Source organism: Gobio gobio (assembly GCF_949357685.1).
Source record: "Gobio gobio genome assembly, chromosome: 16".
Classification (NCBI taxonomy): Eukaryota; Metazoa; Chordata; class Actinopteri; order Cypriniformes; family Gobionidae; genus Gobio; species Gobio gobio.
The window spans coordinates 22,370,438-22,390,819 of record NC_137109.1 but is presented as its reverse complement, the minus strand read 5'-3'; the positions used below and the strand labels follow the sequence as shown (position 1 = coordinate 22,390,819).

Here is a 20,382-nt window from a genome sequence, read left to right as displayed (position 1 = left end):
GTTATAAGGATTTCAGTAAGTTGTACTGTATCTTTTAACACACTTTCAGATGCTCATTCGTGTTCATTTTTGCACTGTAACTGGTATTAAGGCAGAAGAAAAGATCAGTTCATGTGCAATCTCACACCACTGCGCCAAAACGGTATTTATGTTTTAGAATATCCTAATAAAATGGACGTAATTTGAAATCTGAGACTTTGTTTCCTATCAATAGCAACAAAGCACAAAGATGATTGCGATTTATTGGATGGGAGGCACGCTACAATGTTCCTTTCACTCATCAACTGATAACAGGATAGACTAATCGATTCTTGGGACTTAAGAATCGATATCGGTTCATAAAAATGATAATCGATTAAAATCGAGAAATCAATATTTTTTACCCAGCCCTACTATTGACACCACAAATATATAAATAAGAACGTCAACAACCCAGGGTTTAGGAATACAGTGCGAAACATCAGTTTATGGATGAAATAATTGTTAATCCTAGGTATAATGCATTCTTGCTGAAAGAATTAATTTCTTAAAAAATCTTACCATCCCCAAACTTTTGAACAGTATGCAAATAACAATAAAACACAGACACTTTAAAAGTATAGACAAAATATATAGTACTCTAATACGACACCTGTATGACCGTAAGAACTACACCTACTAAAATTCACCAAAGATCAAGATATTTAAAAGACAAGTTAAGTTAAAAATGGCTCCAGCATCATTATGTTTGATATTATTATTAGCTGATGCAATTCAGACATTTTAAGTGTGATTCGAGTATCCAAATACTGTTTAGGGCCACTGCATATCACAAATAACATGATGTGTGACTGTGGCGGAAACACAAAGCAAAAATCAGCGTAATTGCAAGAGGAACTGCCTGTTTTTTTAATATCCTTATTAGAAAGTCAGGCGAGGAAAGATTTAGGCTTAGCTCTCCACTGATCCGCCAAGAACAAGGAGGTTTCAAATATCCCCATCGGTCAAATCTAATAAATAACAAGGGGTGAAGCTGACAGCAATAAGCTTGTGTGTTTTTAATACAGCTCCAATCAAAGCGAATGCCGCTGCCCTTTAAAAACACTGATAAATGACATATGGTATAAATGCTGATATCTCCCATCATATTTTGCCTTGAAGGGCATGTGAGCAGACCGAGAGAGAAAAGGGTGGATGACTTTGACAAAGATGGTGAAGGAAGGGCGTAGAGGCAATGAAAACGGGTTAGGCGGTTAGGCTTCGAGAGAACCAGGAAAAGAGACGTACAAGGACAAAAGGGAGGGATTCCTGCGACAAATAAGAGAGCAGGTGCTGATGTAGAGAGGCTCGAGTTTGTAAAATTTCATGTTAAATGGCATGAGCCATCGCGGGTCCTTGGGAAAAGGACTTGGGTAATTTTTTCTGGCAACTGAGGTGAGAATAACCATGAATGATTGCTCCGCATTACTGTATGCTGTAGTCAGGAGAGCACAGCTGTCACCGGCTATTAAATCCACTTCTGCACTGACTGGTGCGGAAAAAAAAGAAGACTCGTTACAATGCAAGATATGTGCATGATAGCCTGTTCTGTCTGAACGAGATGAGAGGAGACTGTCATGTTTATGGATATGCCCAAATCTCATCAGACAGTGTTCGCTGCGTTCACCGCGATGGCCGTCTCTTTCAAATTTCTCTTTTCTGCTCATCATTAAAAACTACAATCCCACAATCTGACGACCCCCACCCAGCCCCAGAAACAAGTGGGTCTTTGTTCTGCCTCCCCCTTCCTGTCTTTCTCCTTCGCGATCTTGGCATAATTACCCATGTGTTGCTTGATCTCTGAGCCCAGAAGGTATGACTGCAGTGACCAGGTTTCATTCATTTCTAATCCGCAACATAAAAACAGGGAGGGAATATGAACCGTGCTTTTCATTTTGCTGTGTTGCGACTCTAAGATCGATAAACAGCTAGCTGCCTTTGTTGTCAATTAAAGCATTGATCTGAGTGAATGATGACAAGACCGCAATGCTAAAGAAAATCTGATTCTTTAGAGACGATCAAACATTCCTTCAAAATATTTTTTTTTCCAGCTAGAGGGAAAGCTTTAAAGGGAAAACTGAACTGAACCTTCACATCAATAAACACACAGTTCTGTCAGGATCACTATCGTCAAAGTGATAGACAATTAGCATATAGTTTAGATTGGCGGTATGGTTCTGTTCTGGGCAAGAACAGTGATAAACCTCCCTAGGGTAAACAGAACAAAAGCAACGATGTATTGCAGATAGCATTAATGTCAATATTAAAATGTACAACCTAATTCAGGAATTTAGTCTGATTCAGGGGGAATCAGAATGCCAAATCCTGACTGACGAGAGGAGGTGGGGATGGGGGAGGGTAAATGAGCTCCAGAGAAACGCAATAGCAGCTGATAATGGCAAAGGAGCTCATATATTCATGCTCTGATAGGCATCGTTTTCCTACAGGTAGACGTGATCAGCTGACAGTCAGCTGATGCAACCTGCCAGAAATAACGCTATACGCTTGATTTCAGTTGGAAAATAGCCACAATGCTTTCCAGGTTAGCAGAATTAGTAATGATAATGGACAACACAACATAAAACTATTAACATCATGAGGTAGGGTTAACACAACATTAGTTTTGTCAGTCATTCATATTGTGGCGCACATTCTCTTACTGCCCAACTGAAATTCAAGGGTTTCCAAACCAGGGGGTCTCAAAGAGGTCCTGGAAAAGTGTTACCTGAAACCAGTGGATTTGCCATTGGATTTTTGACAACTACAGATCAAACTTCCGCATTTTTGTATCCTTGCCTACAGACAGCTGATCAACAGAGTTGTGGTGCCAAAATCAGAGTTTTAGTCATGTAACAATGATTTCAGATTTTCCACCTTGCCTTGTTCTGCATAGATAGCCAAGTATTATTAAAAGTCTATCTTGCCCTTTTAACAGTAATGGGATCAATAAGATTATTTTTTTGAAAGAAAATAATAGTTTTAATCAGAAAGGATGCATTAAACTGATCAAAGACATTAATAATACCATATATATATATACACATACATATTTGAAATAAATGCTGTTTTAAACTTTCTATAAATCACTGTTTCCACAGAAATATTAACAGCACAACTGTTTTTAACTGAGTATAAGAAATGTTTCTTGAGTATCAAATCACCATATTAAAATGATTTCTGAAGGATCATGTGACACTAAAGACACAAAAAAAATCACATTTTAAAATATATTAAAATAGCAGTTATTTTAAATGATAATATTTTACAATATTACTTTTTTTTAATTATGATTTTACTGTATTTTAATCAAATAAATGCAGCTTTGATGATCATAAGAGACTTCTTTCAAAAACATTTAGAAATCTTACCACCCCCAAACTTTTGAATTGGTAGCATATGCAGAAAAAAATTTGGTGTCAAAAATATTCGACACATATTATTAATATATGTATTTTTCACATTGCAAATGGGCCTTTGTATATGAAAAAGGTGTTTTAGGGGGTTCTGCAAGGAAATCATAAAATTTGGGGGTCCATGGAAATTGATTGAAAGCCCCTGTCATCAGTACCTAACAGTATTTTACAGTATTAGGCCAAATATTATCTGAGCTTATCACAATGCCTTTGGAATTTGAAACAGCATAATTAAGATTGTGTCTTGAGCGCATAGTTATGCCTTAAAATGTTCCCTCAATTCACTTGATTTTGTCATTTAGTCACTTCATTAAAGACATTGTCACTGGTAATTGCTGCTAAGTGAATAATGACTTCACTTGTGGCCAGGTGAGAATCACGGTTGTTGTGTTGGGTTCTGAATGCTCCTCTCATACTTCTTGCTTGGGCATCAATCAACATCTCACATTGTTTGTTTGAGTATTAGAGCGTGTGGAGCAGGCGTGTCAGTCTGTCACTCTTTTTTAGTCAGGTGGGTTAGGACACTTTGCAGGTGAGGCTGACCCCAGCATCACGAGAGCGCCTAGCCTGTGATTACAGATGTGCATGTGGCGCGTGATCAGCAGGCAGAAAGCTCAGCTGTTTGAAGGACACGGACTCTCTCAGGTAATCATTGTCTCCTCTGACCCTCCTCTTGCTGTGTGGCATATTTTACATGCCAGAATACCTCAGTCTCCTTAGAGGTCAACTGTCCAATTACAGTCAGAGTTTCACCTCAGTCCCCCCGGACAGCCCCCTCCTGTTTCATTCTTCCGCCTGACCTCTCTCTCTATGACAGGAGACGAATTCAGATGAGCTTATTCAGCTGGTGGGATGAGGGGGATATCAGGGTAAATATGAGAGAATAGATGACAGCTCCACTCTCAAATAAAAACACAGCCCTTCTATCAAGCATCAGTCTGATGCTTTGAGTGGCAGCTGGCTTTTAAAATCGTATCTGCATCTCATCAAGGTGACATGCCCTGCTAGGCTACGGAGATCGAAATCTTTATCGAATTATAATATTAAGTCATATACAGGCTGCATAGTTGCTCAGGGCTATATCAGTCTGATCAAGTCAGCATTTCAGATCATATTGCTCAAGTCAATAATATCATTTAAAATGCATGAGTGTTATAAATACTGCTTATCATTGCATACATGTTAAATGGAGTGAGATATAAGCTGTGTTCCCAAACCTAGTGAGCTGCCTCGCTGCCTACAGCCTACAAAGGGGGTTGCTTTCAAAAGGCTGGAATACACTAACAGATTCAAAAAAATATAAACCCATGACAACAAAGTTCTGCTTGCGCCAATAATCCATTGTGTCATCACATTCATGATAGTTTTGTCGAAAGTACAGACCGCGATACCAATTTGGTACTGAAATTTCAAAAATGCTTTGAGCGCTGTTGAGCCGAATCGTAAACAGCTCTGATTGCCCATTGTGCTCACATGCTCATCAAATATGTCTGTGATTGGCTACAATGACCAGCATGTTATAAATATACATCAATGATGCTTTTCACAGATAATGGGAGCGTTTGAATACAGGCGTCTATCAGCCTACCGGTCCGCTGGTCGATGCCTGCTTGTGCTTTCAAAAGCTCCTGCTCCCGCTTTCAAAACACTTCTGTGTGCTTTCAAACGCTCCCGTGCGTTGATCAATGTAGCCAATCACAAACACATCCGATGAGCGCGTGAGCACAATGGAAGCGTCACATTTTTAAAATTTCAGTACCGACTTGGTATCGCGATCGGTACTTTTAACAACACTAATTCATGATCAGACATACCGCTGTATAATGCACATTTTATTTTAAGAAGGCATGGTTGAATATGTGCGCATACACTGTGCTGGTTTGGAGCATTAGAGTTGATGAAATATGTCCATAAAATTTGAAACGCACTCGTTCCAGTCTAGATATGAAGTGTGATTTGTGCTGCGAGTGTTAAAGGGATAATTCACCCAAAAATGTCAATTTTGTCATCACAAGAAGAAACTCTTACAGGTTTGGAACAATGTGAGGGTTCACATTGTTCCAAATCTATGAGTTTCTTCCTTCTGTTGAACACAAAAGAAGACATTTTGAAGAACGCTGGTAACCAGACAGTTGATGTGTTTTTTTCCTACTCAGTCAATGGATACAGTTAACTGTCTGGTTACCAGCGTCCTTCAAAATATCTTCTTTTGTGTTGCATAGAAGAAAGAAACTCATACAGGTTTGGAACAACATGAGGTTGAGTAAGTGATTATTTTGAGTGAACTATCCCTTTAAACTCATTGTGGTGTTCAGCAGAGCAAACGCTCTCATGCTCATTCTGTGTGCACATATAAAAAGCTTTTTACAGATATATTTTCCTTCTGTGTTGGTAGATAGCCAAATGAACATGGGGGAACACGGAGGAATACACACTTGTGACCATGTCTCTAAAAGACAACAGTGCTGCATTGAACAGACGATAGAGATAAAGGAACAGGCCTGAAACATTCGTAACATTTGAATTATCCGGTGTAATGCGAACAAGTTTCTTCTCGAGCCGCTTAATAATGAAACAAGCTGCAGAAAACATGGTTTTCACAATTTGCATGTGCGCAGCTAGCACATTTATTTCTATAAGTAAATCGCAGCATTTGTGATTCGAAAATCGCACTAAAAAACATCACAATTTCTATTTAATGTTGGTATATTGGTATACCCAAAAATGAAAATTCTGTCATTAAAGGGTCATGAAACCCTAAACCAAATTTTCTGAGATTTTAACAGAGTTATGTGTTGAGCATCATAGAAGTCAATGTTACCATCTATTAATTTTGATCGAAGGAGAAAACGAGTTAATTTTAAACATTTTTGCGCTAAATTCATCTTTGTATAAACATCACAGAATGTGATGCTTTGTCGTACTATAGTACAGCGATGACTCTTCGGTGTCTCATAATTATTCATGAGTCTGCTTGTCCTTATCCTATGAGAAGAGGCCTCACTTAATTATTCATGAGACTGCGTGTCCTTATCCTATGAGAAGACGTCTTGCTTAATTATTCACGAGTCTGCGTGTCTTTATCCAATGAGAAGATGCCTCGCTTAACACAGCAGCACGCGTTGATTGACAGGTGCTTCAAAGAGTGAGATCATAAGTGAGAGATGCATTAATGGATCAAAAACGAGTGATTATTTTTGCTTTGTATTAGTTTCTGCATCGCATAAGTTCTCTTCAGTAGATCCTGAGTCTTCACACAAACGCGATTCATCCACAATGTGAGTGTAACCTCTCTTTACAGCCCATTAACCGATCAAACGGCTCATAAAACACTGCAAAATAAGCCTCAAAAGTTATCAATGATGCAACAGCGTGTTTGTATATATTTTCTATACAGAGAACATGCGAATGGCTGTGTATTTATTTCTGCAATACAAAGCTGTCATAGGATATGTTTTTTATGTATTTGTGCTAGTTAAGGTGAGCTTACAAAAGCATGTGTATATTGTGTTACGTAATGATATTTTGCAGCGTGCAATTTTTTGGGAAGCGTTGATGCTTTTACTGAGAGTGAAATAATACTCTGAATCAGAAGCCGTTGCTGTCATTCAGTCTCCCCTCATCCCCCTCCACTCCGCAGCTTAACCACGCCCACTTTTATAGCATTTTTCAAAATCGTGGTGAGAGCTGACAGCTACTAAAACAGGGGGTTTCATGACCCTTTAATTGCTCACCCTCATGTCGTTCCAAACCTGTAGGACCTTCGTTCATCTTCGGAACACAAATTAAGATATTTTTGATGAAATCTGAGAGCTCTCTGACCTCTCCACAGACCACTTTCAAAGCCCAGAAAGGTAAAATTGTTAAAATCATCCATGTGACTCCAGTGGTTCAACCTTAATTTTATGAAGCGATGAGAATACTTTTTGTGCGCAAAAACAAACAAAAATAACAACTTTATACACTGGATCTTTTGACAACTCTTTTTCGCAAATAATATGCTATTATTATGATGAAAACTGATCCTAGACCAGCAGTTTTGGGCAGCTTTTCCCTCTAAAAGCAATCAGTAGCAGAAGCAGCAGGTGGCAGTGGTCTGAGTAAGAAAATTACACGCTATTATCAAGTCCGGAGGGGGGTCTGTGATGAACCCCCCCTTTGATGAACGAAGGTCTTACGGGTTTGGGCTGACATGAGGGTGAGTAATTAATGACATCATTTGCGTTTTTGGGTGAACTATCCCCCAGTTTTTGTGCGGGTCATTCACTGAAAAGAAAATTAAGCTGCAGCCAAATGACTTTGCGTGACCCACCTTTCCCCACTCTGCGACCCACAGTTTGAAAACCCCTGCACTACACGACTAAGGATCATACACTACCAGACTTTCAAATCCTTCCGAACACAACAAACTCTCACAGAAACACGGGACTTGTTAATAGGAGATGCATGACAGATGAAACAAACATGGATGTGCAGGAGATTACCTTGTTGTAGCGACTGTTGTGTGCTGAGTCTCAAAAGAAAAAACGAATCAATCGCATTTGGATGCGGTCTTGGGTGGGTAGATTCGGTCTCTACAGATTACAAAGGAAGTTAGAGGTGAGTGGCGCTGTCAGTTGTTTTATCTGTGCTGATGAGTTAAATATTGAGGCTAATTTGTTACACGTGTTCTTGAATTTACTTTTGTATTGTTATTGTATTTGAATTGTATTTTATTGCAACACTGGTAGATTGAACAGTAGATTCGGTTTCAGTAGGGATGCATCATATACGACATGCGTTCTAAAATCGGAATATGTTTTTATATCTTCCGACTGGATGGAATCATTATCTGAAGCTTAAAAATCGGAGTCTGTGCCCATCATACACTATGCAACTTTCTGAGAAATCGGTCAACTCCAACTGGCCAAAATCTGCAGACTTTGTCGACTTTTAAATCTGCAAATCGGGGGTAAAAATATGTGAAACAGGTGTGTAGTGTATTCCAGCCTTAAGGCAGCATCCTAACCATCATGAAATCTCCAAAGTGACAGATTTTTTATCCTCTACCCTTGTGAAAAAGAAGTACACTTTAGCATACTTTTAAAAATAGTACAAATTATTTCCCATGTTAACCATGTCAATTACAATTAAATGAAAATGTATTTCAGTTATATTATATTAAATGCAATAAGCAGAACGTTTATTCAAAAAAAGAGTGCTTTTTATGTAATTTCATAATTACTTCTATTGTCTTTGAAATATGGTTACAATGTTCTGCCGAATGTAGTGAAACGCATTTATGGTAAACTAAAAATATACTTAAAAGGGTTAGTTCAGTTACTCACTCTCATGTCATTCCAAACTCATAAGACTTTTGCTCATCTTCAAAACACAACTGAAGATAATTTTAATGAAATCTGAGAGATGTCCACCCCTCCATTGAAAGGTTTTAAACGTTCATAAAGAGATCGTAAGAGAAATCCATATGAATCGAGCGGCTTAATCCTTCTGAAGAGACACGATTGCTTTATATGATGAACAGATTTAATTTAGACTTTTATTTACTTAGGCTTTTTATAAACATTAATCAGCGAACATACATAGAGCCCTCTATGGAAGCTCAATCCCTTTATGAACGTTTTGAAGTGGTAGATTTTTGGATGAATAGACAATGGAGGGGCAGAAATCTATCAGATTTCTATCAGAAAATATATGAATTTAGTTTTTAGTTTTTTTCCGAAGATGAATGAAAGTCTTATGGGTTTGTACCGTCATGAGGGCAATTGGTGAAAGACTTTTCATTTTGGGTGAACTAACCCTGTAGAATTTAATATCTACTAATACTTATATGACCTGTATTTACATATATTTGTAATTACATTTTCATAATGATGAATTTGCAGTTTAGTACTAGTACAGTTAAAATATACTAACTTTTAATGTAATATTGAACTACAACAGATGAAATTATAATCATGTACAATACATTACATGTGCTTTAGTATATTGGTCAACACATTAAATAAGTGAACTACTTTTTAAAGGTGCACTTAAAAGGATAGTTCACCCAAAAATGAAAATTAGCCCATGATTTACTCACCCTCATGTCATCCTAGGTGTATATGACATTCTTCTTTCAGACGAATACAGCATTACAATGGCAGTGAATGGCAGGCCAAAATGTTAAGCCTCAAAAAAGTGTATCCATCCATTATAAAAGTAATTCACACGGCTCCAGGGGGTTAATAAAGGCCGGCCTTCTGTTTGGGCCTCCATCTTTCTCTGTAAGTTGAATATGGAAGGCGCCCCTACGGAAGCTAGATATTTTACTTTATACAGGGAGTGCAGAATTATTAGGCACGTTGATTTTCTGATCATATTTTTTTTCCAGGCACATTTGACCAATTCCAAACCACAGTAATCCTAATAACTACTATTGATTTAGTATTTAATAATGTATAAGTGATATATAATTGTTCATGAAGGCTGGAAATGAAAATCACCTTATATTCAGGTGTGCAGAATTATTAGGCATGTTTTCTTTTACAGATAAATTGAGCCAAAAAAGAGATTTAACTCAGACTGAAAAGTCAAAAAGTATTAAATGCCCATGAGAAGGATGCAATACTAATGCAATACTAGACATTGCAGTTAAGGCATGACCATTGGACAGTGAAATGCTCGTTGGGTCAGCAGGATCTGACAAAAACAGGTGGTGAAGAAAAGACACCTGTTAACTGCAAAAGAATTAAGAATTAAGGTGAAGAATTAAGGGTGAAACCACCAGGAACCCTTAGGCTCCAGCGCCACCATTTTCCAAAGCTGCAACCTACCTGGAGTCTCCAGAAGTGCAAGGTGTCAGGATCTCAGAGACTTCAGTTAGGTAAAGAATCCTAAAAAATGACCCCCACTAGATAACAATCACAAGCTGAAGTGTTGTAAAATACATGAAGAAGGTTTTTTTATAGGCTTTATGGACAGATAGGTTGAGAGTGACTCTTGAAGGACCAGCACCACATCCTCTAGTACCACTGTTTGAAGAATTCATCTTCCAGAATCTGGCAGTACGTTTTGGGAGTTCATTTTTAGTCCATCTCTGCAAAACGGACTTCAGGATGGACTAAAATGAACTCCCAAAACGTACTGCCAGATTCTGGAAGATGAATTCTTCAAACAGTGGTACTAGAGGATGTGGTGCTGGTCCTTCAAGAGTCATTCTCAACCTATAAAACCTATAAAGCCTATAAAAAAGCAGGCTTCATGTATTTTACAACACTTCAGCTTATGATTCTTATTTAGTGGGGGTAATTTTTTAGGATTCTTTACCTAACTGAAGTCTCTGAGATCCTGACACCTTGCACTTCTGGAGACTCCAGGTAGGTTGCAGCTCTGGAAAATGGTGGCGCTGGAGACTAAAGGGTTCCTGGTGGTTTCACCCTTAATTCTTCACCTTAATTCTTAATTCTTTTGCGGTTAATAGGTGTCTTTTCTCCGCCACATGTTTTTGTCTGACCCTGCTGACCCAACGAGCATTTCACTGTCCAATGGTCACGCCTTAACTGCAATGTCTAGTATTGCATTAGTATTGCATCCTTCTCATGGGCATTTAATACTTTTTGACTTTTCAGTCTGAGTTAAATCTCTTTTTTGGCTCAATTTATCTGTAAAAGAAAACATGCCTAATAATTCTGCACACCTGAATATAAGGTGATTTTCATTTCCAGCCTTCATGAACAATTATATATCACTTATACATTATTAAATACTAAATCAATAGTAGTTATTAGGATTACTGTGGTTTGGAATTGGTCAAATGTGCCTGGAAAAAAAATATGATCAGAAAATCAACGTGCCTAATAATTCTGCACTCCCTGTAATGTGTTCAATACTTTTCTTACAAAAACCCATCTCTTCGCTTCAGAAGGCCTTTATTAACCCCCTGGAGTTGTATGGATTACTTTTATAATGGATGGATACACATTTTTTGGTCTTCAAATTTTGGGCTGCCATTCACTGCCATTATAAAGCTTGGATTAGCCAGGACATTTTTTGATATAACTCCGATTGTATTCATCTGAAAGAAGAATGTCATATACACCTAGGATGACTTGAGGGTGAGTAAATTATGGGGTAATTTTCATTTTTGGGTGAACTATCCCTTTAAGTGTGTTAAGAAACGTTCAAGAAACATAAGTGGCCTTATACTTCTTTAATATAACAACACATTATATTTAAGTACTTTAAAAAAAATACTTTTAAGATTTGAAGTTCAATACAATTATGCACACTTCTTTTTCACAAGAGTACATAGGAAGCAACCCCTCACGCCATATTTACAGCACACCATATGCAGTTAGCATAATGCAGTAAGGTGTTAGCATATTGCTAAGCTAATGCGATACAAAATACACCAACTCGAAATATACATTCTTTATTCAACACCTTTTTAGTATTGTAGGACGTATTAAGTTATTTATAATCAGCATAACTGAGCTTGTTGCAATAAATTCTGGAGTTTGATTTCAAGGTGAAGGATACACTATTATTATTATAACCTGCCTTTGTATTTGGTCAAAACAAGGTATCTTAGGGTGCCTTAAAATGCTGCCTCGTAGTCAGCTCACTAGGTTTTTGGAACACAGCAGAGTGAGAAAAAGAGACAGCTCACTGGGGTTGGGCGGAAAAAGTGTGCAGCTCTTGCAGTGGATGATTTCCTTCACAACGGGCATGTCTTGCGAAACTGGCGGGGGCACAATCCCAAGGCCGGGCATCATGGGGTTCATTGGAGCAATGCCAGTCATCATGCCAAGACTGGGGTCAAAATCTGTAAAACAGAAGAGAGGAAATCTCAAAGGAATGAGTGAATAAAAGCCCCTTTAGTCAACATGGTGATAGCAATCTGTTGTGGCACAAATTAAAGCTATGAAAGCTAAACACTCCCCCTTCAAAGATAAATAAACAATTAAGTCCAATACATATTTAAAAGGCTTTTCGAATGAATAGGTTTTTACTGACTCATTCCCCTGGCTGTTTGCCTCGGCTTGTTACTATGCACAAGCGGTCCATCTGTGGGCCAAAAAAAAGTGAACACTGGCTTTCATTTACAGGTACTGGTTTAGACTACAGCTGCATGACAGCGTGGAGCTCTTTGAAATGGAAATGATAAAGCCCTCACTCTCTGCGGTCTCTCTTGCACCTGTGGAGAGTGTATAAGTCTGTCTAACCTCTAAGAGCACTCCACTCACATACTTCAAATATTTCCCTTATTTGCAGCCATGCAAGATAAACAAGCTCTGCCATCCGGCATGGGGGAAAAATAGCTTAAAAGTTCTGCGAGGAAAGATCTATGAAATGTAAATCGCACTGTAAATAAATGCATCATAGTACTGTAAGCAAATAATGGAATAACTTTTCAGGGTGCATATTGAAAACCTCTATATAAATAAAATAAAACGGATTAAATTTGCCCAGACTCACCTGGTCTCCTCTATAAAATATTTTTTATTTGAAACTTCAGGTAAACCTTATAACACGATCAAGCAGTATTGGGGGGGTAACGCATTACAAGTAACGTGAGTTACTTTTTGAACTAACTAAATAAAGCAATACTTTTAAATGTACTTTTTCAAATAAGTAACACAACTTAATTTGTTTTCCCATTTATTCACTTTCTTGTCCCAGTGTTGAGAGAAATTGGGAGTGTGAGAGTTTTTGTGCGCTGTGTGAACATGATTAATGTGAGCAGGCTTTTAGATTCAGTAATGAAATGCAAACTCAGAATATTATGCAATCTTGCAATAATTAAATGTTAAATAATACAAATACACTTTATGTATTTGATCTAACTTTATTAACCAATATCTTTGCTGACCTTTGACGATCCAATTCAGCTATAGTACGAACAAGCAAAAAATGACGTCACATTTGTCTTTCGTTGTTGTTGTAAAGTAAGATTGTTGAGCTTTCTTCTCCTGCATCCTATTCTTCACAGCTGAAAGGTTTATTTGAGCTGCGCCCTCTACTGTACAGGCATGAATTTGCATTTCCTTCAGCCTGAGGCTTATTCACTTCACTTTTGGGGCTCTATCATACACCCGGCACAATGTGACGCAAGTGTTTGTTGCTAGTTTGAGCCCAACGCAGTTATCGTTTTCACGAGAGCATGCTGCATGCTGGTCTGAAAACAAGGTGTGTTCAGGCGCATTACTGGCATGTTGCTATTTAAAGGGCACATTAGTAATATGCATCTATAGGCGGGTGCACAACATGCGTACACTCTGCTTATTACACACACAGGGACACACAGCAGCACACAAACATTTTTAAATATTAAAAATGAAAGGATTCCTCTCTGGAGAAGCGTTCAGTCGTTCCTCTCACAAATTCCACCATGTAAATAGCGAATCTGCCACGGTGTGAGCACAACTAGCTTTTAAAGGGAATGGGAGATGAGACTCTGATCTATCTTAGGACAGTAACAGACAATAATTGAGATAGAAAAGTCAAATATAAAAGCATAAACTCTCATATTATAGCCTAACCACTTTCATGATGGTCTGTAAGAACTAATACACATGAATCTCACAACTCAGGGCAGTGAGATCTGAAACTGGCAGATGTGTCTGAGAGGTGAGCGCCCTGCGACAGGTCCGAAACACGGCCTCTCTCTGAGAACCATTAACAGAGGTGGGACAGGACGTGCAGCATGTACAGACCACGGAGCTGAGATCTGCCTAAATGATTGTGTTAGTATTGATATTTCTGTCTCATAGTCACTAATGCAGGCAGGAGATAAGATGACCCACATTGGTGTACCATTAGGACTGAAAGTCTAAATTGAGACCACATAATTGCATGGTAATTTTTTTCAGCTGCAACCCAAGCAAAATTTATAGCAAGCAAGTTAAATTATATATGATCACGGTTTTACTTTAGCAAAAGTAACGGTCACATTCACAGAACTGTCATAGATTCATTGAATAGTCTATTAGGGGAAAGAGGAAGTCAAGTTCATTTTTATTACGCATGTTATTCTCAGATATTATGAAAACTGGGCCTTGTTTGCTTTCAGATATTACAAGAGATGACTTAAATCACAAAGAGTGTCTGATGAAAGGAAAACAATATCTGTGAAGGAGCAGGAAACAAACACTCTCATTAAAAACAAATTCCCGGCTCAGAAGTGGTCTAATCTTGGTGCAGTCAGAATATTTCTTACTAGCTCTATATACATGAGGTGGTAATTATGTAGTTAGTTTGAATTCTTATAGCAATTAGAAACAGGAAATTCTGTGCTGAGTTCAGAAGGCTCAAAATTCTTGGATGATCCAAAATTCATATTGTATGTAAGCATAATTACCAATCAAATGTATTCATTGTAAATATACAAGCATTCAAGTTCATGCGTGTGGATTGGCATGGCATTAGAATCTGAAGGATAAAAAAAGGATTTTTCAAAGGATATGGTTTTGAAAGGGAAATATTAAATCACAGCCAACGGAACAGCAGACTATGAAAAACTTTGAAAGTTTAACCTTTCGATCCCAAATAGAAAACAGCCATGGGTAAATCCTTGTGAAGTTGCAGGTCCAGTGTAGCCAAGCAATAGAGATAAAAATGAAGATACAGAAGAGGTACAGCACAAAGATTTGGACACAATTGCATCATTTTTCTGCCTATGATTCCTTTATTTCTACTGTGTAAAAGAGAACATCAGCTATAAGTCAAGTATACTGTCCTTAACACTAACATAACTGTGAATTATTTATTCAGCATGAATGCATTAAACTGATCAAAAGTGACAGTAAAGACATTTATAATATTACAAAAGATTTTTTGCTGTTCTTTTGAACTTTCTACTCATCGAAGAATCTTGAAAAAAAAAATGGTATCACGGTTTCCACAAAAATATTAGGCATCACAACGGATGTTTCTTGTTTCTTGTCTATCAAATCAACATATTAGAATGATTTCTGAAGGACAATGTGACTGGAGTAATGATGCTGAAAATTCAACTTTGCATCACAGAAATAAATAATATTTTAAAATACACAGACCAGACATAACATTAGGTGAAGTGAATAACACTGATTATCTTTTCTTCACAGCACATGTTAGTGGGTGGGATATATTCGTCAGCAAGTGAACATTTTGTCCCTAATTGATGTGTTAGAAGCAGGAAAAATTGGCAAACGTACAGATTTGAGTGAGTTTGAAAACAAAATTGTGATGGGTAGATGCCTGGGTCAGAGCATCTCCAAACTGCAGCTCTTATGGGGTGTTCCTGGTCTGCAGTGGTCAGTATCTATCAAAAGTGGTCCAAGGAAAGGAACAGCGGTGAACCGGCGACACGGTCATGGGCCAAGGCTCATTGATGCACGTGGGGAGCGTAGGCTGGCCTGTGTGGTCCGATCAAACAGACGAGCTACTGTAGCTCAAATTGCTCAAGAAGTTAAGGCTGGTTCTGATAGAAAGGTGTCAGAATACACAGTGCATCGCAGTTTGTTGTGTATGGGGCTGCATAGCTGCAGACCAGGGTGCCCATGCTGGCCCCTCTCCACTGCTGAAAGCACCAACATAAACATCAGAACTGGACCACGGAGCAATGGAAGAAGGTGAAAGATGTTTAATAACATCTACAACCAGTCAAACCTTGAGCCCTTGATTTAAAAAAAAAAAGAGCATGTGAAGTAGTGAGAAAAAAACAGCCAAACTCTATAATAGGGTTAGGCGAAAGGAAACTGTATCATGATGTTAGCAATGGTGATAAATTAAGAGAAAACTGTAAAAAGCCTCTCTCATATGAACTCATATCAAGAGTGATGACGTCAACATGTGGAAAATCTACACTGCCACTTTTATCTCTGTAATATCTAAAATTAGAATCAGGTGCACCAAAGCAGATTAGAGCACTATTAGAGAGAAACTTGAGTTGTGGCTACATCATTCCAAGATCAAAAAAGCTCTGAAAAATGCTTGATGCTTACCAGTCTAGGCAGCGGTTTCAAAGCCTTTTGTAGTCAATCACTCCACTGTCTGAAATACTTGCTATGAATACAGAACATTTCAAACTGCTGGCAATCTATCTAGGCCATGATGTCCTCCAGTCTTGCAAGACTTGCCTCAGTCAGTGTCAAAATGAAGAGGCCCCTACATCCAAAAGAGACTGCACAACTCTGCCCTACATGAAAAGTTAGGAAGGAAGAAGCCCATGCTCTCGAAAAAGAATATAGATCCATGGCTGCAGTGGAAGATCATGTCAAGGTGAATATCAGGACTGTTGGACCAATTTGCTCTCCATGGAAGAGACAAAAATAAAGCTGCTTGGCTGCACTGCCAGATGCACTGGAAATCAAATGCCTTTGACCAAAAGTATCTCTGAGGAGTGCTGGAGGAAGCTATACAGTTTGGGGTTGGATTTCTGAAATAAGGCATGGGCAATCTGTCTTCATACAGCCACCCACAAATTCATTATGCAGTTTCAGAAATTTCCTGGCACCACATTTAGCAGTGGTGTAGTCCTAAGAAAAAAAGTGGGTTACTATTACCTAGGGGTCTTTCTATATGTAAAAATATAGCTGCTTTAATAATTTAGGAAAGGAATCTTATTTCCTGGAAGAGGATTATTAAATTTGGGGGTCCTTGGCATCAAGCAGTTTAAAAAAAAAAAAATGCTGATCGAGGGACAGTGCACTCTCTCTTTCTCCTGGAGGCACACAGAAACCGTGACTTTCTCAATAAAACAGTTTCTCCACTGAAATGCAACATGACATTTCTCAGTTCCTTACATTTTTCAGTTCGATTAATTTTTAACTGCCGTTGTTTCAGTGAGAGAGCGTCTCCACTTGTCTCCCCACGCCTGTTATCTACGGTAAGTTGTCAGAGGCGGGGAAAGGTAGACTGAAAGGAGTGATGATGCACCAATTACAACAAAGAATCACACGTTTCACAGAACAGCATTGAGTACAGTGAAAGGGGAAGCCAACACGACAGTAGATTAAGGACTTATGAAGCAGCAACACAAGTGGCTATACCGAGGGTATACGCAAATAGTGATCTTCAGAAATCATTAGGGGATCATTATCTCTATGGGAAAAGAAAGCATTTGGTGTATACGTGTGTATGGCCTCCACTACACCACTGATCTTCACCAGTGTAGGGGAAAGTTACTTTTAAAAGTAGTGCATTGCAATATATCCAACTAATTGGATTACTTTTTATGGAAAGTAATGAGTTACATTACTTTTGTGTTGCTTTGTCTCACCTGGGCTGGGCTTGCTTGTTTGTTTTTAATAACAAAAAATAAAAAAAGTACTTTTTTTGTCAAATGTAAAGGCCCATTCACACCAAATGTGAAGTGAATAAGCCTCAGGCTGAAGAAAATGCAAATTCATGCCTGTACAGTAGAGGGCACAGTTCAAATAAACCTTTCAGAAACAGAAACATGAAACAGAAACAGAAAAATGAAACACAAATATGATGTTTATCTAAAGTCGTTTTGGCTTATTAGTATGGTTGAATTGGTTCATCAAAGGTCAGCAGCAAAGACATTAGTAAATAAAGTGATATACATAAAGTATATTTGTGTTCTTTAACATTTCATTATTGTATATCTGTGTAATATTCTGAGTTTGCATTTGAATACTGAATCTGAGATGAGTAAAAAAACGTCATGTTTACACAGCGCCTCTACACTTACTACCAAATTTCTCTCCACACGAGGAGAGCTGTCAGTCAATAAATGGGAAAACAAACTAACTTGCGTTACTTCTTTGAAAAAGTAACTCGGCTATATTGTTGTATATTTAAAAGCAATGCACTACTTTACACATTACTTGAAAAAGTAATAAAAAAGTTACAGGTTACACTGAACTTCCCTATACACAATGTTAAGTCTGGAGTGTGAGAAACCTGAATCATACTGCTAGCCCATCTTTCTTAACAGTTTAAGAGTAATGTCTGATGGTTCTGTGTTAGGTGGGATGGACGTGGCCCTCTGTTAAGGTCTTTAATGTGCCTCACGGCAGCAGGTGCAGGTCTGCACATGCTCTGGCACAGAGGTAATAGGCACTGGACTGATGAATTATGGAACCTGCTCTCGGCTGGCACGCAGCACATTAAGCAGGCTGAGAAATTACAGGTCTGTTCTACAGGAAAAGCAGCCTCTTAAAAAATTAGAGCTGAAAAAGATATTTATTCATTGCACATATAAGGCAGATGATCCACACAAACAAACGGTCTCTCCAGATAAATAAAACGATACGTTTGTTTAGAAACTGACCTAGTTTAATCAAAGGTAGATTGATCAAATACACACAGTTTCCCACCGCGGGATCCTCTATATATCAGGATCAGGTTTAGATTGAGGAAAGGCAGGGGAATATCCAGGGCAGCAATGCTTAATAGAGATTATTTACATTTGTTCTCAGAGCAAAGCCCAGGAAGGATTTTCTCAAGCCTGAAGAATAAGAGATGTGGGGGGAAAAAACCCATGTTTTCTTGTCTCAGCTCTGTTAACAAATACTCCAGAAGAAAACTAACAACTTTAGAGACTCTGGCATGGAGTAGTCTCTTAGATGAGTAGATATATAGTACCTTTTAAATAGATAAGCTTGGCTAAAAGGGGGGAAATCATGGGAACGGGCATTTCCCTTGCTCTTTGAAATAAGGCTGTGTTTATGCTGCAAGTCGTAATGCACAGATATGATCTTTTCCGTCGTTTTCACTTTAGGGCCTATTTACACCTGGTCACTTCATGTGTTTTCTCTGATTGTATAGCTATCCGATCATGAAAAGACCAGGTGTAAATGCCCTCCGAAATGCTTTTGAGACAGATTTAAATCCGATTGCACAAACCACTTCAGTAGGTGGTCTGAAACGCATTACAGATGAAACTGGACAAATGTAAATGCATCTGATTGTTATAAAGTTTTCTATGGAAGCTTTTCCTCCATGGAATAAAAAAGATTCCTTTTTATCACACAATTGTGATGTTTTTTCTCAGAATTGTGAGTTACAGTATAAGTCTCAGTATAAAATTTTTTTTTCCTCAGAATTGGACTTTATAACTCGTAATTGCGCGAGAATTGCAAGATATAAACTTTGATCACTGATCTCGAAATGAGCTGATGATAAATAAAATGCAGCGCAAATCTGTTGATTTACTTGATGTGAACTCCGTTGAATTTGCATATAGCGTGGGAATTGAAGATCGGATTTATATCCGTTTTGCAGAGACACAGTTATGTGGCCAATTGTAAATGGAACTTTTAACAAATCAGTAAAAACGCATAAAGTGACCAGGTGTAAAAAGGCCCTTAGACACAACGGGTATTCTAGATCTATGTTTACAATAAAACCCGCCTAAAATGATTCTGTTGGTGATCGCTTTACTTTGCAACATGGTTAACCCTCGGGTTTTGAATGGCCGTACTAAAATCATTTATATAATTCACGTCAGGTGGCAATTATTATTTGCCAGCATGAATAAATTAAAAACAAGATTTGACTGAACGGATACAGATCCTAAAAATAATTTTGATTTTATCTTCAGCTTATTAGATCTAGAATTCTGAAGTGAAACAAAGGTAATTAGCGATAAGTTATCATTTATTTGAATACATTTGAATGAATTTTGAGCGAGAGAGAGAGATTGAGAGTGTGAATTACAGCGTGCATCTGTATGTAATAGGGAAGCTGGTTAGTTCATTTACAAAAACAGCAAGGTTATCCCCTCATTGCTGAGAAATATAATGTAGCTTTCAGTAGTGAAGCTGTTTTATATACAATTCACAGAGGTTGAAAACCATGCCCTTGAATGTTTCTCTGTGTGCACAAGTTTCCACCTCAGTAAAAATAAGCTGTGAGTACAGGCAAGGCCGTGCACAGAACTTTTGAGGGGCATGTGCTGAAACTGAAAAAGGTCAACTGCATGTCTGTTAACTACTAAAGTCTCCTAACCAATAAAGAC

General features: G+C 38.1%; 1 protein-coding gene across 10 annotated transcripts in view; it reads right to left on the bottom strand.

The window, feature by feature from the left end:
• The window catches only part of enox2 (ecto-NOX disulfide-thiol exchanger 2), a 356,101-nt gene that overhangs the window by 77,032 nt on the left and 258,687 nt on the right, over positions 1-20,382 (bottom strand). For 5 of the 10 annotated variants that reach the window (XM_079839851.1, XM_079839853.1, XM_079839855.1 and 2 more), the window contains 2 exons: positions 12,082-12,237; positions 7,916-8,005 (listed from right to left, as the gene is read on the bottom strand). In XM_079839851.1, the coding sequence (XP_079695977.1) occupies positions 7,916-8,005; positions 12,082-12,237 (246 nt within the window). The remainder of the gene's footprint in view (positions 1-7,915; positions 8,006-12,081; positions 12,238-20,382) is intronic. The other 5 variants (XM_079839859.1, XM_079839860.1, XM_079839857.1 and 2 more) reach the window with 1 other exon arrangement.